Source organism: Mchenga conophoros, linkage group LG22 (genome assembly GCF_057382185.1).
Source record: "Mchenga conophoros isolate Kocher_MC1m ecotype Shallow Benthic linkage group LG22, M_conophoros_male_GT1.1, whole genome shotgun sequence".
Lineage (NCBI taxonomy): Eukaryota > Metazoa > Chordata > Actinopteri > Cichliformes > Cichlidae > Mchenga > Mchenga conophoros.
Window position 1 is genome coordinate 34,584,107 of NC_140546.1, and position 25,578 is coordinate 34,609,684.

Sequence of the window (25,578 nt, forward strand, 5' to 3'; positions counted from 1 at the left end):
AGCCGAGAGATATAATCTCTCCAGCGTGTCCTGGGTCTGCCCCGGGGCCTCCTCCCGGTGGGACATGCCTGGAACACCTCACCCAGGAGGCGCCCAGGGGGCATCCTTGTCAGATGCCCGAACCACCTCAGCTGGCTCCTTTCGATGTGGAGCAGCAGCTGCTCTACTCTGAGCCCCTCCCGGATGGCCGAACTTCTCACCCTATCTCTAAGGGAGAGGCCAGCCACCCTTCGGAGGAAGCTCATTTCTGCCGCTTGTATTCACAATCTCGTTCTTTCGGTCACTACCCACAGCTCGTGGCCATAGGTGAGGGTAGGGACGTAGATCGACCGGTAAATTGAGAGCTTCGCTTTTACACTCAGCTCCCTCTTCACCACGACGGACCGGTGCAGCGTCCGCATTACTGCAGCTGCAGCCCCAATCCGTCTGTCGATCTCCGGCTCCCTTCTCTATTATCAATGTAACTAAAGATAATGCAGCACTTGATCCTTTTATTGATTTCATACAGATACATACAGGTCATTTCCTAAAAAAAGGGAAATGTACTATTAACATTCTATTTCATGTATGTGATTATTTCAGATGTAATTCATATTTCACAGTAGTAATAGTAAATTACTTCATGTATTCAAGATGAGAGACCACGGCTATAAAAGCGAAGGGGGATTTGGGAAGTCTGTCGCAGCCATGTCCTCTCCGTTTGTACGCGAGCCACCCATTGCAGAAGGTGCAAGATTGATAAGGAGAGTTTTCAGAATCCAGCGTATATATTGCGGGATAGACAGGATCCTTTAGCTCAGCGCGACAGTGTGCTCATAGAGAGATATCGATTTTCCCGTGAGGGTATTATTCACTTAACCAACTTGTTGACGAGGGGGTGCAGGACCACCACCTGTCTTTTTTTGCTCTGCCCTTTTCTTGGTTGCTGTTATGAACAAACAAACAGATTGTTTCAGGGTCTCTTTCCAAGAGACGAAAAGCAATATAAGTGATAAATATTACCATTCTGTAGAATATTCTTATATTTCACTTTTACTTGTTCCCATGTTCTAGTGGGTCCTGTTGTGGCTCTAATGTGAAAGAGGATATAATGTAATATAATATAATGTAATATAATATAATAAATGTACCCTACCGCCTACTGGTGTTGGCCAGAGTGGCCGATGGCGCGATATGGCAGCCTCGCTTCTGTCAGTCTGCCCCAGGGAAGCTGTGGCTACAACCGTAGCTGCTTCCACCAGTGTGTGTGAATGTGAGAGTGAATGAATAGTGGCATTGTAAAGCGCTTTGGGTGCCTTGAAAAGCGCTATATAAATCCAATCTATTATTATTATTATTATTATTATTATTATTATTATTATTATTATTATTAGCGCGATGATTTGATCTTGGATGTGTCCTTTGATCTTGGATGTAGTAAGCGAAGTACGAAGAACGGACCCCTGGTCTGCACTTGAGACCCTGCTATCGACCGTGACAGCGCAGGCTTCAAAATAAGACGCAACCATTTACTTCTGAGATATGGCCTTCTTTTTGGTTTAATTGTTTTGTGTGGATTGGCATTTAATTGCTGGTTTTGTTTTTGGGTTTAGTTGTTGTTGTTGTTATTATAGGAGCATTAATGTGTAAGCAGAGCAGGTGGGCTTCAGAACAACCCTCAAGGCTCATTCCTGAGCCAGAGACAGAAAGATTATCAGATGCTGCCTGCAGCTCCTTATGTCCTGTCAAAACCATCAAATATTAAAACACTTTTAGGTCTGTTCTCTTTCATAAATCCACAGCACTGTAACCTTTTCTCCTGAAAAGCCTCATGTAGCAGGTTTGACATGATAGCTATTAACAACCATAGCTGGCATATATGAGAGGGTCTGCCAGGAGGGGGGTAAAAGCACTTCCTGTTTTCTAGAGGTTGTGTGTAAAACCAATTCAATTTCACTTTGATTCCCCTCCTCTACTGACAAGTTATCATTTTTTTTAGTTTATGGTTTTCACACACAGTCCAAATAATCAAAACACATCTAGATGAAATCAAACCTAATCAGTTGTGTCACGGACACGGTTCCGGGGACTCGGGGTCCTTGAACAGTGTGGACCATTGTTATTGTTATTATTGTATTGGATGTATGTTTGCTGCACTGTGCTCTTGTGTTCCATGCTGGTGTGTGTGTGGGTGTCTGCAGGTGTGGCTGAAGGATGAAGGACAACCACCTGCAGGCCTGATGGGCGTGGCCCTGCCGGCTGCCGGTCACGCCTAGCTTCTCACACACCTGCTTCTGATCAGGCTCGTCGGGGGAGCTACTTAACAGAGCGATGGAGCTTCCTCCGGTGCAGAATCGTTGAGTTAGACTCCATGTCAGTGTTTAAAGTGCTGTTCAGTGTATGCCTGCTGGAGTTGGTGCCATAACGGCTGTCTGTTGTTTTTCCTCAGGAGGACAGCGGAACACAGGACTGCAAGACACACGGGGTGTGCGAAGGCACAGGGGCCGAGAGCACGAAATACCAGCACTTAGGAGAAGACACGTCACGGGAGTCGAGGGAGCATTTTTGGAGATTTAATGTGTGGTGTACATTTACCTCACTGTAAATAAACCCACTGCTCATTCCACTAAGTCCAGCGTTTGGGTCCTTTCTCCAACATCCCCCACGGTCTGCCAGCCAGACCGTGACAAGTTGTGACATATTCCAATTCATATTGTCAATTCTTTTAGGAACAGATGCCTTTGATGACTGACTTATTCAGCAGTGAAATAGTAAACATAATAGAAGAATACTTAACATTCTAGACCGATCTTGGCATGCTTTGCTTTGCTGCTGATGGTGGACAGACTTTTACAAATGTTGGCCAGGGTGGCCAGAGGAAGATGTGAAACCAAACTGGAACGCGGGGAAGAGAGGAAACCTCAGGTGGCCTCAGTGTCCGAAGCCTCCAAGACATGAGGCTTGGCTGGTGGCCAGCGACGACAAAGAAATATGGAACCCAGAGATGACAAAGCAGGGCAGGTCAAGCACTTTAGTCACACCCGCCTGTTGTTATAGATGTTATAGAGCTCACACCAGTGCCAGCATTTTTTCATTGACAGAATAATTTCTTTAAAAAGAAGCTTACTGTACAATCTATCTATACAATCTATTTCCTCTTCGTTCTCCTGTAAGAGGACAAAGCCCTCCACATAGCTGGCATCTACTTGAAGTTTGAAAGGCAGGCCGACATGTTGGGCCAACAATACTGGTGCTGTACAGAGCAACATTTTCACTTCTCTAAATACTCAAAAATTTGTTTCTCATCAGCTATTTATTTTGCAAAGAAAAATGATATAAGACAATGACTGATTTCAGTTTATGAAATGAATCAAAATAAAATAAACTGCTGTAACAGTTACTGCATGTCAATATTAATCAATATGTTATATTTTATTTCAAAATAAAACGCCAGGTTTCTGAAGTTCCATTGTTGCTTTCATTTGGGTAGTTACTGTTCTTACTGTCTTGGAGCAACTGTGACCACATCATTTCCTCAGGGATTAATAAAGTATTCTGATTTTTATCTAAAACTACACCTGCCACCACAACTTGTTATTGTTGTTGATCTGGGGATATTAGGGGATAACAGTTCATCTTGCCTCAAGGGCCCCTCTTTTAGCTTAATGCAGTCATTCTGCTCTGGAGTTAGATCTGTTTTCTAATTTAACTATTAGTATTCTTTGTTTCATGACTTAGCTGACCCTTTCCTGATCCAGTGAATGATTCTAGGTCCTGGTGTTCAAATATGTCCCAGTCTGTCTGTGTGAAGTAGTTGTGCAGTTTGGAGAGTGCATTTTCAGGCCAGGTTCTAACAGTCTTTGTGGTGGACCTTGCACTGCGTCTGAGGGGGGTATAGGCTGGGGAGAGCAGGAAGGAGAGGTGGTTGGACTGGCCGAGGTGGGGAAAGGGTATGGCTCAATATGCATGCTTAATGTTGTAGTAAACATGATCTGGAGTGTTCTCTCCCCTGGTCAAGGTCCAATTTATTTATATAGCACATTTCCAGACAGACGATGCTGCATAAAGTACTTAACATTATAAAAATGCCATTAAAAAGAAACAATGTAAAACAATAATAACAATATAATACGATGATAGGACAATAAAATAATTAAAACAATAACTAAGACTATTAAATAAGACCAAAATGCTTGGCTCATAGTGTGATAAAAGCCAGGGCATAAAAATGTGTTTTTAGTAGTGATTTGAATTGATCGAGTGTTTGTGCAGATCTAATATTTAGGGGAAGACTATTCCAAGGTCTGGGACCTGCCACAGAGAAGGCTCTTTCACCACAAAATTTGAGATTAGTCCATGTGAATAGCATTAATTTTGAGCTAGACCTCGTGGTTTTTCCTGGAGCATAAACTGAAAGGAGCCCAGACAGGTAAGAAGGGGCGTTAAGTGACTTAAAAACAAAAAGTAAAAGTTTAAATTGGATCCTGTAGGAGACAGTGTAGAGAAGATAAAACTGGGGTTACATGCTGTCTCCACTTGGTACCAGTTAGCAGGCGAGCAGCTGCATTTTGGACCATCTGAAGACGATGAATGGAGGCCTGGTCGAGACCAAAATACAATGAATTGCAGTAGTCCAGTCTGCAAGTAAGGAAAAGGTGAATGACGTGTTCGAAGTTTTCTGTCTTCATTTATGCTGGAAGTGATAACAGAGCTGTACGTTTTAATTTGTTTCCAAAACCCCGCAGTCAGGACATGCTATATTGTATTTAGATAGAAGCTAGCAAGCTAACTCCCTGCTAACTTCTAACTCCATTAAATGTCATAAATTCCGTTTTCATGGATGCCTGGATGTTAAACTCAATTGTTACACCTGGTAGAGCAGAACGCTGATCATTTTATTAAAGATGAAAGACTTTAGACAGTTTTTCAACTCTCAATAATGCCATCGTGATCGTTTGATATATGGACCTGCAGCGGAGTTTAGACCCAGACACGGCTAGTGACGTCAGACTGAACAACTGGATTGGGAGCCATGGGTTTTTTTCCTTTCTCTCACCCTCTCTCTCACACTTTTTTCCCGCTTCACTCCGCACGCGAGCCTTGTGCTATGCGCTGAGCAGAGGGGGGAGGGGCGGTAGTTAGATGCAGTACAGGAACAGAGTGGGAGGGAGAGAGAGAGAGCCAGGGACAACAACGTCACATTAGAAAGGTATAGTAATCATCCACAACTATTTTCAGTTGCGGATGATAAAGGATTCAGAAAGTTTATTCATGCAGGCCCATATGACAGAGAAGGTGCATCTGCTTTTTGTTTTCATATTTTAATTTATATTTAATTGTGTTGTGGTTTGCAGTGTTTTGTGTTGTTTCACTTTAAATGTGTTTCAAAGGAAAAAGCTGAAAATTTAAATAGTTAAAAGTTGAAATGTAAATAGTTGGTTTTTGTATTATATGATTTATTTATTACATTTTATGTGGAGTGAATAAATAAAAGTATATTTATGGTGGCCCCTAGAGACAAAGCACATACTAACTCCAAAACACGTACAAAACACAACAGAAGTGCTCCAGGATGCTAGGGCGCAGTGTCGAGCTTTTGTTACCTAGTGGCTACACAAGCCAGGAAGTACCAACGACCGGATTTGGTGTGTGGTAGTAACAGGTAAATGAACTTTTTTTTAAAAATTTGAATTATTATGAGTGCTTGTGTATAAACACACAAACAATACACATATGCTTTCAATTGTGTAATTTAAGCGATCTAGGTAGATCTGTTTTGGAAGTTCAGTTCATGCTAGAAATGTGTTTTGGAGTTTGTACGTGCTTTGTTTCTAGGGGCCACCGTATATATTTATATATAAACATATATAAATAAAACCACATTTTTAAAAAAAAATAGTAATTCCTTTTGTGCATAATTTTATATTGTTGTTAATAACAAATTAATTAAAGCAAGAAAACAACCTGAAGAGCCGGTTGGGAGCCGAAAGAGTCTGTTCTTTTTAGGAGCCGAGCCGAAAGAGCCGGTTCTCTAAAAAGAGCTGGAAATCCCATCACTAATCACCTCAAGGTGCTTTACATTGTAAAGAGCCAACAATAAGAGAGAGAGAGAAAACCCCATCAGATGACAGTGGGGAAAAAAAAATTCCCTTTAACAGGAAGAATTATCTAGCAGAGCCATCCTCAGGGACCGGCGGCTATCTGCCACGACCAGTTGGGGGTAAGAGGAAAAAGACAGGACAAGGACACACAAGTTCATCTTAGTTTCTTTCCAAAATGTTGTTTTCCAAAATCGTGCAGGCTTTTTTTTGGGTAAAATCTAGGCAAAGTGTAAAAAACCAAATATAAACTGTGTTGTTGTCCAAATACTTAGATACCAAATTGTATATTTAAAGAACCTCATTCACTACATTCAAAAGACATGCTGTGGAAGAGAGCCAGAGATGAATAATCATCAGAGATGATGATGATTAAATACAGAGTGGTGTATAAACACAGTGAGAAAAAGCTGAGTGAAGTAGAACTCACGTGTGTTTACTATGTGCATTGAAGGACATATGCTGGTCAAAAATGACCACGGTGTTATTGGAGGCAATGCTATCCAGAGTTGTCTCGTTAGATGCCATCTGGTCATGTTTCTGGGAGGAAACACTCAACGTTTTTGCAGGAAATAAAGCTTGAAATTATGAGAAAACCAGAATAAAGAAATCCGGAACCCATAGAAATAAAAACATCAAACATTGGAATAACAATAAAACCACAAACCCAAAATCACATTCACAAAGAATTCACGAACCCAAGACAACAAAAACCCTGTGGGTGCAGGACATACTGGGTCAAATCAAGTATCATCACAGTTGATGCTAAAGTATGTTTCAAAGCTACTTTGGGCTACTAACTTATTCAGATATGGTTGTCAACACCGGTAATTATACGTTTGGTTTTTTTGTTTTTGTTTTGTTTACACTGGATGCCCTAAATGATGTAACCCCAAAGGGATTTGTAGAATGAAACCGGGTTTGCTTTTCATGAAAATGTGTAAAACACTTCACTAAGGAACCACTATACTACAGTATGTATAAATATTGTATCTTCCTCAGTCAAACTGGTCACATTTTATGGAGAAAAATGGAATAACACTCATGTATGTACGTGCATGGTACCTGAGATCAAGGTTATGTATTTGTTACCTCTTGCCATATTTAGCTTAAATACGAGAGAGTCATAAGACCAGTAGGGTCGGAGGTTTCCCTCAGCAGGGTGGGGGGCTAAAATGTACATGTACTGTGTAAATCCGGTCCTGCCCTTCATGACTGAACTGACATGACTGAATGAATTTCAGAGGACAGTTTTAGCCATTATAATCTTAATGATGTTTTTCCATGTTGGCGAGAATACAGTTGGTATTGTAATTGTGATCGGCAAACGCACGAGAGAGTAATAAGAGATTCTTTCGGGAAGGTGGAGTGTCGCTAAAAACCTACGGTCCACGCGGTGGCGTTCCTGTGACGGGTAATTAACGTTTATTCAGCAAGTCTGAGGTGTGGCAGGGAGTGTAAAGACTGGGGGGAGAGGTTCTTATCGGAGGAAAGATAAATGCTCGGGGCTGTGTAAAGGGATTGTAAAGTGGTTTGTGAAACGGAGGGACGAAGCATCCTCCTCCTCTCTCTCTCCGCTCTCGCACGCTGCTGCAGTCAGCCACAGCGGGCTCAGCAGCTCCCGTCATTTTTCTCGGCTCTCTCCCGAGCGGCCGACTGCATTCCAGCAACACCGAGGCCACTTTTTCATCTGAAGATCGACCTTGCTGTCTAGTCGACCGTTCTCCTGTTGGATTACTGAAAGCCAGGCTTTTTCATTTGTATGGTGTGGTCTGTGTACAACATGTTTAAAACGTTCTAATAAGGCTTTGGACTGGAGATCCGTGAGTAGGCTATGGATGTAGGCGGATAAGATGGAGAAGGGCAGATAAATGACGGAGAGGACAAATTAAATCTCCGCGTGTCTTCGTGGGCTCGGTGTGGATGGTTCTCAATTTTTCATAAGCAGAAAAAGGAAAGCATCGTTACAGCAATCGGTTATCTCCTGGAAACAGAGAGAAGCTGAAATCCAGGCAGCCTCCGACACTTTCGGTACCTTAGACGGTGGAAAGAGCCTGAAGCCTGATTCAGTCACCAATCTCAACCTTCTATTCAACTCCAGCAACTTTAAAGCTGCTTTCTGCCAATGAATTGTCCCCCCGGTTTACCAGCTGCATTTAATAAGTTTGATGGAGATCGTTGTACCTGTGGACAGAGTACTTTATAAAAGCGTTGAAGCTGCGTGTTTACAAGTTCTGTTCCAAACACAAGCGATGATAGGTTTCCTAGTTTTAATGTAACGGGAGAAGAGCTTGATGACAGTCATCTGCGTTGATTTGAATTGTTTGTCGGTTGCAAAAAGCTTACGATCACATTAAAATTATGTAAATAACACAGAATTGCAAATGGGCTCTCTTCTCTCAGGAACACCAGCGTGTGCTCATTCATAGAATTTCATTCTTCACGAGCCACACGCAATACCACCTTGCTCCCTCCAAGCCGAAAAGTGTATAGAAGGAATACACTGACTCCAAGCTTCGCTCAACCTTCAGCATCCCCCAGCTATGAAAAGGCTTTGCCAAAACCTCCCCCGTAGGCCGGTCTCCCGCTACTCTCTGACCTTTATCCTTACTGTTCTATCCTGCTCCTGCCCGGCTCTAGGCAAGAAGAAGCTCTACATTGGAGCCCTGTTTCCCATGAGTGGAGGCTGGCCTGGTGGACAAGCCTGCCTCCCCGCTGCTCAGATGGCCCTGGACTTGGTGAATAATAGGACAGACATCCTGCCTGACTATGAGCTGGAGCTGATACATTATGACAGTATGGTAAGTACAGACGAAGGCTTACCCTAATTTCTTTCCAGCTTTAACTGCATGTGTGCAAATGTTGATCAGATCTAGTAGGACTTCTCATATAAGTCAGCACCTGCTGCAACACAACAAAGGCTACAAGGGCACAACACAAAAAAACGAAACAAAAAAACTAACACTAGAATTTCTGTTTCTTTTGAATGGTGTTAAGGAGCGTAGCCTGATATGGCTATATTAATATTTTTAAGGCAACTTTAATGAGACGTGTAGGTGTAAACTAATAGCTTTACTAAACATTGCTGAATTTGCATTCAATAATGTTTTACAAAGCAGTTATTAAAAATAATATTTGACTTTCTAGGTTAAAATACTCCCTTCACTGGTAAAAATGGCTGAACACATCTGGACAAAAATTAATTAATTGACACAGACCCGCAGAGCTGATGATTAAAATTCTTTAACAATGAGCCACAATCATTTATAACTAGAGGTGGAAGGCTAATCATATAGCATGGGACCCAAATTATTTATTATTGGCGAACCAACATTTCTAACGGCACTCTTTTTTCAACAACAAAAGTTTGTGTCAAAAGTTTTTACTTTTATCACTCTATTACTGTCTCTGTCGATCCAGAAAGAATAAATAATAAATCTATTAATCGACATTTAACAGTGGCAGTAGTCATGGGATGAAAGTGTGCAGAAAATGCTAAACTTATGACTTTTGTGGAAGGACCATTAATCACCAAATTAAAGGCATAGATTGTCTCCCCTCCACATATCAGATATCTCTGCACCCCTCAGACACATTTCCAGGATCATGTTATGCCATCAGAAGAATAAGTGGCAGTCTTTTCTGTATGTTTTTAAAATGCAGCATTCAGGCCATAAAATGGGTCGCAGCCCAAGAGATATGCTCTACCTACTGTATAGTGATGTGAAAACTGCATCTGTGTTTGTTTGCAAAAGAACAGCAGCTATACAGCCTGCACATGTTCAAACAGCACCACACTCTGTGCTAATGGCTCTGTGTGTGCTCACTGTGGAAACTCATCTATTTCTGTCTGCATTCAATCTGCAACTTGAATGTTACAAAAGCAACATGGTATCATGAATTCAAATGTTTTCCATGCAGTAAAATAGCAATAACATTTTTATACAAATTGGAGATGGTTCTGGAGATGGCTGACTTGAGACTGAACCCATATATATGGTCACATTTTTCATCAAAGTGAACAACAATATGAAAACATCTCAGGAGGCTCATAATCTAGAATTTTGTACTTGAATAAACCTGGAAAAGGTTACAGAGTCTCAGATTAGATGGTGACAGTCACATTTTCCACAACTGACAATACAAGTTTCTGTTCGCCATAGATGTGGCCGACAGCTAAGAGGATTCCAAAACCACAACACCGAATGCTCAGTGAGGCATAAGACAAGCCTAGAATAACTTCTAAGGGCTTAAAGAAATCACTGTCAGTGAAAGCTTGTGTTTGCCCTTGATCTTTTTAGGTGTTTGATTTCTTTTTATAGACAAATGGATAATAACAGCTTTGTGTTTCAGTTAAAGATTTGGTATACAGGCATTGACTCTAGCAATTTTTTTGTCAGCACCAGCTAAAACAGGCTGAAGTCTATGAGAACTGCTCTATGGATGATGACTTCCTTATATTACATGAATGGAATAACTGAAGACACAAGATCACCCATTAAAATAAAAGTTCATCTTGTTTTGGCAGTTGTCCTGCACAATGTGCTGCAGGCAAAACCAATAAGAAGCATTCATTTTGCGTCAAATGCACTGCATGAACAGTCTGCATACACCATGTGTTCAGTGCAGCTGGACTTTAGAGTTAGCGAAAGTGACTGTCACAAGAATATAAACATGGTTAACTGCAGACGGGCAGCTTTTTCCGACAGGAAAACAGGCAGTGCGTCTGCTTCTTCCGGCACATTTTTTCTGGCACAACTGATCGAGACTTGCAATTTAGCGTTATTATAATTTTGTATTTTATAGTTAATTTATATTTTAATTTTATTTGTTAGTTTCAGTTAGTTTCCAGAATGTAAAAACACACACACACACACACACACACACACACACACATATAAACAGTTAAATTTAATGTGACAAGTGTATTCTTTTTTCCCCAAGAAGCATCACTGTGATTGGTTCAAGCTGCTCTGCATTGGATCTCTACTTCAAAATCCAGGAGTGGTGGTAGTGGGGGTGTAGGTTGGCGTGACAACAGTAACCACGACAACTGCAGTTCAAACAAACACAGATTTGGCTACAAGAATAAGGCAAGATCATGCACCTTGTATGATGACACAACAGGAGCAGATGGACGGATGCATGATGTAAACCTGTTGTGGTGAGAAAACCATATTTAGCACACTTAGCCAAATGTAACAAGCACTAGCTTGGTCACTCATCAATCACAGATGACTAAACCTATTCCACTGCTGTGCCAGGCCAACTGCACATTACACTAAGCATGCTCTGATGGATCTCCCACAGATCATAGTCCGGAACCACACAAAGAGGTCTCTGAGAGATCAGAAAAAATGGCTGAATCATCTGTTGCAGTGGGTCTCTCATTTTACTGACCTCTTAAAGCACTTTGAAGCCACATTTAACCATCCATTCTATAAAATTAGGTCCATGAGAGAGAGGGATGGGGGCTGTTTCCAATTTTGCCTCTGTTTACCTGCACAGTGAATTTAATCTCAAATGAAAAGATGCAAATGAAGGGTAGATTTTGAGTTTCAACTGAACATTTGGCTGAATCTGAGCAGAAAGTATAGCTTTGTATAGTTTACAATTCATTCTACTGCTTTTATCAGCAATCACATCATCGATAAACACTACTGACCTTGTTCCAGTGGCTGCCACACACATACGATAACACTATGTTTCACAGATGATGCAGTATCCTTTGAGTCATGAACTATTCATTTCCTTTTCAATACTTTTGTCCCCTCATAATTCTTCTACAAGTTCATCTTAGTTTCTTTCCAAAATGTTGTTTTCCAAAATCGTGCAGGCTTTTTTTTGGGTAAAATCTAGGCAAAGTGTAAAAAACCAAATATAAACTGTGTTGTTGTCCAAATACTTAGATACCAAATTGTATATTTAAAGAACCTCATTCACTACATTCAAAAGACATGCTGTGGAAGAGAGCCAGAGATGAATAATCATCAGAGATGATGATGATTAAATACAGAGTGGTGTATAAACACAGTGAGAAAAAGCTGAGTGAAGTAGAACTCACGTGTGTTTACTATGTGCATTGAAGGACATATGCTGGTCAAAAATGACCACGGTGTTATTGGAGGCAATGCTATCCAGAGTTGTCTCGTTAGATGCCATCTGGTCATGTTTCTGGGAGGAAACACTCAACGTTTTTGCAGGAAATAAAGCTTGAAATTATGAGAAAACCAGAATAAAGAAATCCGGAACCCATAGAAATAAAAACATCAAACATTGGAATAACAATAAAACCACAAACCCAAAATCACATTCACAAAGAATTCACGAACCCAAGACAACAAAAACCCTGTGGGTGCAGGACATACTGGGTCAAATCAAGTATCATCACAGTTGATGCTAAAGTATGTTTCAAAGCTACTTTGGGCTACTAACTTATTCAGATATGGTTGTCAACACCGGTAATTATACGTTTGGTTTTTTTGTTTTTGTTTTGTTTACACTGGATGCCCTAAATGATGTAACCCCAAAGGGATTTGTAGAATGAAACCGGGTTTGCTTTTCATGAAAATGTGTAAAACACTTCACTAAGGAACCACTATACTACAGTATGTATAAATATTGTATCTTCCTCAGTCAAACTGGTCACATTTTATGGAGAAAAATGGAATAACACTCATGTATGTACTTGCATGGTACCTGAGATCCAGGTTATGTATCTGTTGCCTCTTGCCATATTTAGCTTAAATACGAGAGAGTAATAAGAGATTCTTTTGGGAAGGTGAAGTGTCGCTAAAAACCTACGGTCCACGCGGTGGCGTTCTTGTGACGGGTAATTAACGTTTATTCAGCAAGTCTGAGGTGTGGCAGGGAGTGTAAAGACTGGGGGGAGAGGTTCTTATCGGAGGAAAGACAAATGCTCGGGGCTGTGTAAAGGGATCATTAGTTAGTAATAACTAATGATTAAATGCAGAGAAGTATATAGACGCATAGTGAGGGGAAAAGGTGAGTGAAGAAGAAATACTCAGCAGCCTACAACTACTGCAGCTTACGTAAGGGAGGATTCAGGGTCACCTGGTCCAGCCCTAACTATATGCTTTAGCAAAAAGGAAAGTTTTAAGCCTAATCTTAAAAGTAGAGATAGTGTCTGTCTCCTGAATCCAAACTGGAAGCTGGTTCCACAGAAGAGGAGCCTGAAAACTGAAGGCTCTGCCCTCCATTCTACCTTTAAATACTCTAAGAAACCACAAGTAAGCCTGCAGTGTGAGAGCGAAGTGCTCTAATGGGGTGATATGAGACTGATTATTCAAGACCTTGTACGTGAGGAGCAGGATTTTAAATTCAATTCTAGATTTAACAGGAAGCCAGTGAGCAGAAGCCAGTATAGGAGAACTCTGCTCTACAAATGTAGTGTGTTCGTGGACTTTTAAAAAATGCATTTAATGTCTTTTTCTTTTCCTTGACGTTTTCTGTCTTCCTGACTTTCAGATTTTACAAATTAAGCCCTGTTTTCAACAATACAACAAAACACACACTTTACTAGTGTGGACAAGCACTGTTCTTCCTCCGTGTAGGAGTAGAACTTGCAGTTTGGGGACTAATTAGTGTATTAATAGTTGTATATAATTTTTTCCCCATAAGTGACACTCAGTCTATGCTACTGAATACAAAGTAATTCTATAGTGAAACCTCAAAGGCCTTAGTTTAACTGACTTAACTTCTTTGAATAATAATGTCTTAAAGCATGCTCAATTGTCCAAGTAAGGAAATCCAAAAAAGTTGATTATGGTCATCGTAAACCCTACATCTGTGTGTAGGGTTTACGATGACTTCTTCACTCAGCTGACTGCAAGTTTTTCCAACCTTATAATCAGAACATTGCATAATGAATGAAACTAGAACCACTGATGAACAATCGACTGTGAAGTCAGTTCCTTGATCATTAATATGCAAATTGTCATGACAATCCATGGTCATGTTCGTGAGTTGTGCTAGTGTCAGTCATTATGCAAATGTACTGTTTATGTGGTTGGTGAAATGTGCATTCAGCTGAGACTGAAGAAGTAATGAATGAGTAATGAATTGTTTCTCACACTGAAAATGTTACTTCCAGATGAACAGAATCAACTTTTGGGGATTTTGAATTGAAGTTTTTTCCTCCTAAACTCATTTACTTACCCAAAGGAGTGATGAACTCATGCCATGGTGACTCCTCTTAGAATATTAGACTGAATTTAATCAAAATTACACACACTGATCACCTAATGGATTTTTCGCCAAATTTTCCTCAAGGTCAAGGTCATATTTGTTGTTATTAGATTCTCATTAGTTTGTGCAATACAACCACATCACTTTCTTCACTACATGACACATTACAATAAACTGTGAATAATGATGGATTGTGAACTGGATGAGCTACTGATTAAGCTTAGTTCAAGGCTGTTAACTAACTATTTTTTTTGTGAGATTATATTTTCCCTTTGCTGTTTCTGAAATTATGACTGAAACTCTGCTTTCATTTTGCAGTTTAAGAAGCCTACCTAACTCGGTCTTAGGTAGTAACTCGTATAACTCGTTTGTCTTCATTATTTAAGACATTTAAACAAATTTCAAAAAATGGAAAAAAAATTTGAGGTAAGCAATCAAGTGGTTACAATGGGATCAGCAGCAAACCATCAGTCCTGTCTAACCGAAAATAATAGAATGTCTATTTATGTCTTTTCAGTAAATAGACTTCATTGATGAAAACAAGAGTTTCACACTAACATGGATTAGTGTGCTACTTTAACTTTGGTGTTTTAACAAGTCTGGTTTAGTCTACTTCTAAACCAGTGAGCTAAAATCAGTCTTATTAAATTTGATAATTACCACACTGTGATACTACAACCCTTAGACAGCAATAGATTACATGTATGAATACCCTCTTTTTAAAACATCAAGATTAGGTTGACCCAAACAGTTAGTCAGGTCAAACAGTTTCAGTTACATACACATTAACTAATGATGGGTGATAACAAATCTGGTAATTATTATTAAATTTGATGAAAGCTTTTTATAACAGATACATTTAAATGTGGACCAATATGAAATACTGTAAATCTCCTCACAAGTTTTGCTAGCTTCCCTTGTCAGTGCCCTGCTTCAAACACAGCTCTCTGTTCATAAAGTGAGGAAATAATGTTTTTGATCCCTGATGAATCTGCGTGGAACTACTGTGGAGGTAAGCATGGACGACACAGAGCTCTCAGTTCTCACTCCTTCTTTATTCCTCTCCAACATCAACTGAACACATCGTGCCACAAAACACAGCAGCACACTTCCTCAACACTGGGTGTGAGTGGAGCCCTCTAGTGGTCCACCACACAAGGCCCCCCCCCCCCCAAACACCCAGCAGAACTAGTCCAAGACCCGGGGTTTTAAGCAAATGGCCGGAACGGCTGAACGGTGACAAAGGGAAACCCAGCCCGGGAGCGAAGCTGGCACTGGCAGTCAGAAAAAGCTGCAGACAGCTCAGGCTCCGTTGGTTGTGGGGCGCTCCTGGGGGAAAAAAACAGAATCCATCAGCCCGGTGGCAGGTGGGCGGCCACGGCGAGGGGCCGGGACCACCTGATCATCTTGCAGAACATGTGCAGGCTTAAGTCTGTCAACAGAGACAACCTCCTGCCGAAAGTCCAAAATGAAATGTTTTTTTAAGAACCCTGTATGGCCCGTCATATGGTGGACGCAGCGGAGTCCTATGGGCATCATGCCTGACGAAAATTAAACGAGCAGAGTCCAATGACCTCGGAACAAAAGTGTCAGGCAGGCAGTGGTGCACAGGGCCAAGAACAGGAAATGAGTCCCTTGGGGGGCGAAAAGGCAGCACAGAGGTATCGAAACACGGGGGGCTCTCGGGTAAGAATTCCCCGGGACCCGGAGAAGCTGGCTGAGGACCAGTTCAGCCGGGGAAACCCCGAGGTCTTCTTTAACCGCGCTACGCAATCCCTTTTTTTTTTTTTTTTTTGCCTGTCCCGTTTGGCTCTTTTGCCATCAGAATTGTTGTCTAAAGGCAAAGAAAGATGCCCAACGGATATACTTTACCAAATTGACCATCCCAGCCTTGCCGTAATGGTCCATTTGATTCACCTTTTATTGTTTATTTTATTTTCACTTACTGAATACAGGACAGACTTGACTGGAGGAAAGAAGGGGAGAAAGAAAGAGGGAAAGAGAAACAGCTGAGAAGAGGGACGGGGGAGAAGGGCAAAAAACAAAAACCAACAGAACGGGCAGCAAAAAAAAAGAAAGAAAGAAAAGAAAATGCATCTATCGATCACCTGGATCACCTGCTGAGAAAGAAAAAAGAAAACAAGCAGAAGAGAACAAGAGTGATAGAATAAACAACATCACAATGATATATGGGAATATGACAGTAAATACTAAATATTAAACATTATTGTGCAGCACATAAGATCAACAGAACACAGTGTGCTTTGAGGTAGAAGCCAAAAAGGGTGTAGTTTGTGGGTGTGATCACCCGTGTGTACACCTGTGAGCATGGACGCGCTTGTTTTTTTGAAAGGTTCCTTCATGTAATGATCTGCTAGAGGGTGTGGGGGGGCCACAGCCCCGTCCTCCAGGGCATGAAGCAGGTATGGAGGAGATCAAAACTCCAGATATCCAGAGGCCCCCAGAACACAAGAGACCAAGGAAGACCAACAGAGGGGCAGCCGCGCCACTGTCCCAGAAAGAGCTGAGGAGAGTCCCAGATGAGGGCTCACTCAGCAGCCGCGGAGCAGAAGCCAGGGGGAATTGCAGTGACGCACCCGTGAGCTCCGCCGGCAGCCAGCCGTGCCTGAGTGACCGAGCCCCAGGCCGAGAGGCCGGGGGCACCCCACCTCCGAAGTGGACCGAGCGAGCCCCAGGCTCCAGGCCCCGATGAGCGGCCGCCAAGGAGTGAGCCGGTGTGTACCTGGACGCCCATCCCCGGACACAAAGAACCACCAACGCACCGATGTCTGAGGGAGTCCGCCACTGGCAGGGGAAGTGGTGGTAGGGGGAGATAGGCCTCCAAACCTTGGAGGGCCTGAGATGTCCCCAGAGAGGTGGCGCCTGACACCCAACCTGACATATAGACACAGACATACAGGCACACACATATACAAACATCCATTCCCACCCTCATGCTCTCATATGCACTTACTCCACACTTAACCAACGTGGAGACAGACATAAAGAGACGTTGTACACACGATCACACTCCCCAAGCGTACTCTACAAACCGGGTCTAGGTACCCTTGCCCCTGGAGGGGGAACTGCACCCAGACCCAGGTGGTGTTACCCTTTTCCCTGCGGTGGGGGGAGGCAGCAGCAGCAGGGAGGCCCCACACTCCAGACCGCAGTCGGACGGCCAACTCCTCCTCCTAGCCCCCCCGCTCCAGCAGGTCGCAGAGAACGGGGGTGAGAGAAGACTCCAAACCTCCCTCCACCCGCTCATTGTAGTGTTGATGCATGTGTGTTCTAAGGTGCATTTAAAACCCAGGAGGGCATGGAGCTACCTGCCAGAGAGCAGCAGGTAAGCGCATGGTCCCTCCTGCTAGCCCTCAATGTCTACGTGTATTTAACCTTGAGAGGTGGGCAACGACGCCAGGGGTGGGGTGTACACCCTGATGGTACTTTGGATTCTGTGTATCGTGCCCACCCCCAAGATCCTATATGTATGTGTAATGAGAGTGTGAGTAATGTGAATGTCTAAGTTGTGGGATAAAATTGAGGCAGAGGCAGCCAGAAGGGGACGGGGGGGACGGGGGGGGGGGGGGTCTCCTCTGCACCCTGGTGACATACCCCTACTCCAAGGTCCTGCATGTGTGGGTGGTTGTGGTGGAGCGGGAAGAGGGAGGCAGCTGGAGATGGGGAGGGAAGGAAGGGAGGGGCAGGTGACCCCTCCCTGGGGCCAGCTCCCCCGCTGACCCCAGTAGGCACCCCCATACTCCGCGACCCGCCAGGGAAAGGGGGCCCAGGCCCATCCAGACCGGGGCCCAGTGCAGCAGCGCCGCCCGGCCCCACAGAGCCCGGGACAGTCCACCCAACCCCACCACAGAGAAAACTGCACCCACCCCACCATCCACTCATCTTCCAGACTACATAAGACAATAAACACCCAGGCTGAGATCTTCCTCCACCTCTCCTGTATCTCCCCCTCCTGCAAAGAAGTCCCGAGGAGAGGAAAGCTCCTGCAAGATGTGACAATCTCCCCCACCAGTTGAAGAGCCCCCCAGGTGGCTCGATGCACCGGTGGCACCCTGCTCCAGGGGTGGGCCCCCATGCACCCACCCGCCCACAACCCCGGCAACACACCAACCAGGACCCAAGCCCCCGAGGCCCGGCCCGGGCCCCAGCCCAGAGACGGAGCGCCCCCAGAACCTCACGCCCATCCCGGACCCACCCAGGGGCAGCCAGGCTACCAGGTCAGTAACCCACGTCCGTCAGCACAGACCCTCCCCTAGCCCCGCTGCACGCAGCCGCGAGGAAACAGTCACCTGAGAGCCAACAGAGCCCCTAACCGGACATGACCGCTACCCCGGGTTGAGCCCCCCAAGGAAGATGCCTCCGGGAAACCCCCCGACGCCCTAAGCCTGTCCCTACCCCCACACCAATCACAACAGTGAAGGTGGGACCAAACTATGACCCCCCACCCCCACTAGGTGATGGAGCTGATCAAAGGAGCCCAGAGCAATTGATCTGATGTGGTGGCAGAGGCTGTATCAAGACTAATGTAATCTAATAGATAATTTCTATATTGGTTAGAATTAAGATTATTTTTATTTTTCCAGTTCATGAGGACTGTTTTCTTGGCTATGCATAGGGCAGTGAAAACCATATGGGCTATATTCTTTTCTGAAGTGACATTATCTAAGCTGCCCAACAAACACACTAAGGGGGAAGTTGGAATGTTACATTTCAGACACTTCGATAAGTCTTCACATATCTCGCGCCAAAACTTCTGAACTGGTGGACAGAACCAAAGAGCGTGGATATAATTGTCCGGTGAATTGGTTTGGCAGTGTGAGCAGTTGTTGGTAGACGTAAAGCCCATCTTGAACATCCGATGACCTGTATAGTGCACTCTATGTAATATTTTGTATTGAATTAATTGAAGACTGGGATTTCTAATTAGATGAAAGGTTTTTAAGCAAATCTGAGACCAGAAGTTTAGGTCTAAGTTAACTGATAAATCCGCTTCCCATTTTGCAATAGGAAGTGATATTGATTCATCTGTTTTAGAAAGCATTCTGTATATTTTGGATAGTAATTCGGGGGTTTTAAGAGTAAGAAATTGAACCACACTTGGTGGTGTTTGTAGTTCAACTTGACCCGGTTTAAATTTCTTTTTTACTATGGATTTAATTTGTTGATATTCTAAAAATATTTTCTTGTTGATTCCATATTGTGTAACTAGTCCATCAAATGAGATAAATTCTGTTCCTTCTAGTATATGTTCTAAATATTTGATTCCTTTACCACTCCAATCTGAAAAGTTTATCATATTATTGTTTTGTAATATGTCAGGGTTGTTCCAGATAGGTGTACGTTTGCATGGGATTAATGAAGACGCCGTCAATTTTAGAAACTCCCACCATGCTGTCAGAGAAGAGCTGATGTTGATGCTTTTAAAGCATTCATGTCGTTGGATGTTTGAGCTGATAAATGGTAGGTCTGAGATCTCTAGATTATTGCAAAGTGCTTGTTCTACATCTAGCCAAGGTTCATCTAAGAGGGTATGTTTTAGCCATCCTGAGATAAACTGAAGCCTGTTGGCTAAGAAGTAGTGCTGAAAGTTAGGCAGTTCTAGTCCTCCTTTATCCTTGGTCTTTTGTAGTGTTTTTAAGCTTATACGTGGGGGTTTATTTTTCCAAAGGAATTTGGACATACATGAATCTAGAGATCTGAACCAATCTTGTGGCGGTTTAGTTGGGATCATTGAGAATAAATAATTTATTTTTGGTAAGACCATCATTTTTATAGCGGCAACCCTTCCCATGAGTGATATGGGTAGACATTTCCATCTAGCCAGATCATCTTCTACCTTCTTTAAAAGTGGGATATGGTTTAATTTAGTTAGATCTGCAAGCTTGGGAGAAACATTAATACCTAAATATTTTATATTTCCCGATTGCAGTGGTGTAGAAGAGGAATTATGGAGGGAGCAATTAATCGGTAGAACTGTAGATTTTGACCAGTTAATTGAGTAATCTGATATTCTTGCAAAAGAGTTTATCAATTCAATCACCCCAGAGATATTGGTTTGCGAATTTTGGAGAAAGAGTAACACATCATCCGCATAAAGGCTGATTTTATGTTCCACATTCTTGCATTTTATGCCCTTAATTACTGAATTCTGTCTAATTGCTGCTGCTAGTGGTTCAATAAAAATTGCAAACAGTGAAGGGGAGAGTGGGCATCCCTGCCTGGTGCCCCTCAAGAGACAGAAGCTGGAGGATGTCTGGTCATTTGTTCTAACACAAGCTGTTGGGGAATTATATAATATTTTTAACCAGTTTATGAAAGAGGATCCAAAACCAAATTTGTGTAAAGTTGCAAATAGAAATTTCCAGTTAACTCTGTCAAATGCTTTTTCTGCATCTAAAGAGAATATTGTAGTTTCTAGGTTTTTACTGTATGAGTAGTCTATCAAATTAAGTAGTCTACGTGTATTTGTTGATGAGTGCCTACCTTTTATGAAACCAGTTTGGTCAGGATGAATTAAGAGGGGGGTTATTTTCTCCAGTCTCTTTGAGAGAGCTTTGCAGATTATTTTAAGGTCTACATTTATAAGGGATATTGGACGATAGCTTGAGGGATATACAGGGTCTTTGCCTGGTTTTAGCAGGAGATTAATGTTTGCAGAATTCATATTTGATGGAAGTCTGCCCTTTTCTTTAATTTCCAACAATGTTCTGTAGAAAACTGGTGCTAGAATCGACCAGAATTCTTTGTAGAATTCTGCAGGAAAGCCGTCTGGACCTGGAGCCTTATTATTGGGCATACTTATCAGGGCTTCCTGGAGTTCACCTGGTGTCAGTGGTGAATCCAGTGCCATTGCTTGAGTGTCCAATAATTTTGGAAGAGTTATGTTGTCCAAAAACTGATCAATTTCTTTTTTAGATGGGTTTATTTGTGGTGAATACAACGTTTTATAGAAATCCCTGAAAATGTTTTTTATTTGTTTCGGGTCATATACCGAGATGGATCTTGAACAGCACATATAGTTGTTTTTTCTTTATTTATTTTTAGCTGGTTTGCTAGAAATTGACCGGATTTATTACCATGTTCATAATTTTGTAGGCGTAGTCTTTGTACTAAGAATTTTGTTTTTTTTTTATCAATTATCTCATTTAATTCTAGTTTTGTTTTGCGTATTTTGTTCAATGTTTCCTGATCTTGGTGGGACGCGTAGGCTTCTTCTAGTGATTTGATGTTTTTTCTAATTCCTGAATATTTTTGTTATCTTTTTTCTTTTTATGTGATGAGAAAGAAATTATTTTACCTCTCATCACAGCTTTCCCTGCTTCCCATAGAACAGAAGCTGATGTTTCGGGAGTGTCATTATAGTCCAAATATGAAGTCCACTCTTTTTTAAAATATTTAATAAAGTCTTCATCTTTAAGTAGTGATATATTAAATCTCCAGTTTTTTCTTGGCGTAGTATTATTCTTGTGCATTAGTGTTAAAGATACAGGACCATGATCGCTGAAAGCTAGAGGGTGAATCTCAGTGTCTGAAATGTCGTTCAGCAGTGAGCTGCTGACCAAAAAATAATCCAGACGAGAGTAGGAGTGATGGACATGTGAGAAAAAAGTATATTCCTTACTGGTGGGGCTACGCAATCCCAGCAAAACCCACGGAAGACGGTCGACCCAGTCGCCACCAGTTAAGGAAGCCCGGAGCGTGGCCTTGAGTGACCGGTGAAACCGCTTGCACATCCCGTTAGCTTGTGGGTGGCATGCTGTGCTGCGGTGGACCTTGACCCCCAGGCCATCAGCCATGGCAGACCAAAGCTCAGAAACAAACTGGGGGCCCCTGTCCGAGGTAATGTCAGCAGGGGGACCGAAACACAAAACCCACGTTGACAAAAATGCTCTGGCCACCGTCATCGCTGTCGTGGACGCAAGGGGTACCGCCTTGAAACCCGCTGTTCCAACACGGCACCCACCGCCACGTCGGACGCGTCAGTGGTCAACGCGATCTCCGCCGACGGAAACGGGTGGGCCAGCAGGGCCGACGCGGGAAAACCGAAACGGCCTGGACTCTGTCGGGCAACGGAACCACACCTTCAGCAGAAATGCGGTGCCCGAGGAAATCCAGAACAGGCAACCCGAACTGGCACTTGGAAGGGTTGATGATCAGGCTGTGAGCTGCCAAACGCTGGTCATCAACCCATCAACGCGGCGAGATTGGAAGAAAAATCCTGATTGTGGGGGATGGAGTAACGGTCATTCTCTGTGGCAATTTAAACGGCGGAAATCTCCGCATGGCCACCACCGATTTGGGCACCATGTGAAGCGGAGAAGCCCATGCGCTGTTCGAGCGCTGTACAATGCCAAGGCGCTCCATCCATCCATCCATCCATCCATCCATCCTCATCCGCTTTGTCCGGGGCCGGGTCGCGGGGGCAGCAGCCTAAGCAAAGAGGCCCAGACCTCCCTCTCCCCAGCCACCTCCTCCAGCTTATCCGGGGGAATACCAAGGCATTCCCAGGCCAGCCGAGAGATATAATCACTCCAGCGTGTCCTGGGTCTGCCCCGGGGCCTCCTCCCGGTGGGACATGCCTGGAACACCTCACCCAGGAGGCGCCCAGGGGGCATCCTTGTCAGATGCCCGAACCACCTCAGCTGGCTCCTTTCGATGTGGAGCAGCAGCTGCTCTACTCTGAGCCCCTCCCGGATGGCTGAACTTCTCACCCTATCTCTAAGGGAGAGGCCAGCCACCCTTCGGAGGAAGCTCATTTCTGCCGCTTGTATCCGCGATCTCGTTCTTTCGGTCACTACCCACAGCTCGTGACCATAGGTGAGGGTAGGGACGTAGACCGACCGGTAAATTGAGAGCTTCGCTTTTACACTCAGCTCCCTCTTCACCACGACGGACCGGTGCAGCGTCCGCATTACTGCAGCTGCAGCCCCAATCCGTCTGTCGATCTCCGGCTCCCTTCTCCCATCACTCGCGAACAAGACCCCGAGATACTTGAACTCCTCCACTTGGGGCAGGAACTCATCCCCGACCCGGAGTGGGCACTCCACCCTTTTCCGGCTGAGAACCATGGCCTCAGATTTGGAGGTGCTGATCCTCATTCCCGCTGCTTCACACTCGGCTGCGAACCGTTCCAGTGCGAGCTGGAGGCCCTCACCCGATGAAGCCAACAGAACCACATCATCTGCAAAAATCAGAGATGAGATTCTGAGGCCACCAAAGCGAAAGCCCTCCGCCACTTGGCTGCGCCTAGAAAGCCTGTCCATAAAAATTATGAACAGAACCGGTGACAAAGGGCAGCCCTGGCGGAGCCCATCACCCACCGGGAACGAGTCCGACTTATTGCCGGCAATGCGAACCAAGCTCTTGAAACGGTTGTATAGGGATCGAATGGCCCGTAGCAATGGGCCAGACACCCCATATTCCCGCAACACCTCCCACAGGACACCCCGAGGGACACGGTCGAATGCCTTCTCCAAGTCCACAAAACACATGTAGACTGGTTGGGCAAACTCCCATGCACCCTCAAGTATCCTGGAGAGGATAAAGAGCTAGTCCAGTGTTCCGCGACCAGGACGGAAACCGCATTGTTCCTCCTGTATCCGAGGTTCGACTAGCGGACGAACTCTCCTTTCCAGCACCCTGGCATAGACTTTCCCAGGGAGGCTGAGGAGTGTGATCCCCCTGTAGTTGGAACACACCCTCCGGTCCCCTTTCTTAAAGATGGGGACCACCACCCCGGTCTGCCAGTCCACGGGTACTGCCCCTGATCTCCACGCAACATTGCAGAGGCGTGTCAACCAGGACAGCCCTACAACGTCCAGAGCCTTCAGGAACTCGGGGCGGACCTCATCAACACCAGGGGCTCTGCCACCAAGGAGTTGTTTAACTGCCTCAGTGACCTCGCCCCCGGAAATTGGCGGGTCATTCCCCTCATCCCCAGACTCTGCTTCCTCCTCGGAAGACGTGTCAGTGGGATTAAGGAGGTCCTCGAAGTATTCCTTCCACCGCCTGACAATTTTCTCAGTCGACGTCAGCAGCGCTCCGCCAGCACTATACACAGTGCAGGTAGAGCACCGCTTTCCCCTCCTGAGACGTCTGACGGTTTGCCAGAATCTCTTCGAGGCAGTCCGAAAGTCTTTTTCCATGGCCTCTCCGAACTCCTCCCACACCCGAGTTTTTGCTTCAGCCACTGCCCGAGCCGCATTCCGCTTGGCCTGTCGATACCTGTCGGCTGCCTCCGGAGTCCCACAGGCTAACCAAGCCCGATAGGACTCCTTCTTCAGCCTAGTGGCTCCCTTCACCTCTGGTGTCCACCATTTGGTTCGGGGATTACCACCACGGCAGGCACCAACCACCTTGCGGCCACAGCTCAATGCAGCAGCTTCGGCAATGGAGACGCTGAACATGGTCCATTCGGACTCAATGTCCCCAGTCTCCCTCGGAATGCTGTTGAAGCTCTGCCGGAGGTGTGCGTTGAAGATCTCGCGGACTGGGGCCTCTGCTAGACGTTCCCAGCACACCCTCACTACGCGTTTAGGTGCACCAGGTCTGTCCAGCGTCTTCCCCCGCCACCTGATCCAACTCACCACCAGGTGGTGATCAGTTGACAGCTCAGCCCCTCTCTTTACCCGAGTGTCCAGAACATATGGTCGCAGGTCTGCTGATACGATTACAAAATCAATCATCGACCTACGGCCTAGAGCGTCCTGGTGCCACGTGCACTTATGGACACTCTTATGTTCAAACAGGGTGTTCGTTATGGCCAAACTGTGATTAGCACAGAAGTCCAATAACAGAGCACCGCTCGGGTTCAGATCAGGGAGGCCGTTCCTCCCAATCACGCCCCTCCAGGTCTCGCTGTCGTTACCCACGTGAGCATTGAAGTCTCCCAGCAGGACAACAGAGTCTCCAGGTGGAGCACCCTCCAGCAGCACCCCCCCCCCCCCCCAGGGACTCTAAGAAGGCTGGGTACTCTGAACTGCCACAGTCAGGACCCGTTCCCCGACCCTAAGGCGCAGGGAACAAACCCTCTCGTCCACCGGGAAAAACCCCAACGTACCGGCAGCAAGCCGAAGGGATATTAGGATACCCACCCCAGCCCGCCGCCTCTCACCAAGGGCAACTCCAGACTGAGACAGAGTCCAGCCCCTCTCCAGGAGACTGGTTCCAGAGCCCAAGCCATGTGTAGAGGTGAGCCCGACTATATCTAGCCGGTACCTCTCAACCTCACGCACTAACTCAGGCTCCTTCCCCACCAGAGAGGTGACATTCC

General features: G+C 44.6%; 1 protein-coding gene across 2 annotated transcripts in view; it reads left to right on the forward strand.

Moving 5' to 3' along the window:
- Positions 1–7,499: 7,499 nt before the first annotated feature.
- The window catches only part of gabbr1b (gamma-aminobutyric acid (GABA) B receptor, 1b), a 121,112-nt gene continuing 103,033 nt past the window's right edge, over positions 7,500–25,578 (forward strand). Inside the window, exon 1 of one of the 2 annotated variants that reach the window (XM_085261961.1) lies at positions 7,500–8,878. In XM_085261961.1, the coding sequence (XP_085118087.1) occupies positions 8,621–8,878 (258 nt within the window). In that variant the 5' untranslated portion in view covers positions 7,500–8,620. The remainder of the gene's footprint in view (positions 8,879–25,578) is intronic. The other variant, XM_085261962.1, reaches the window with a different exon arrangement.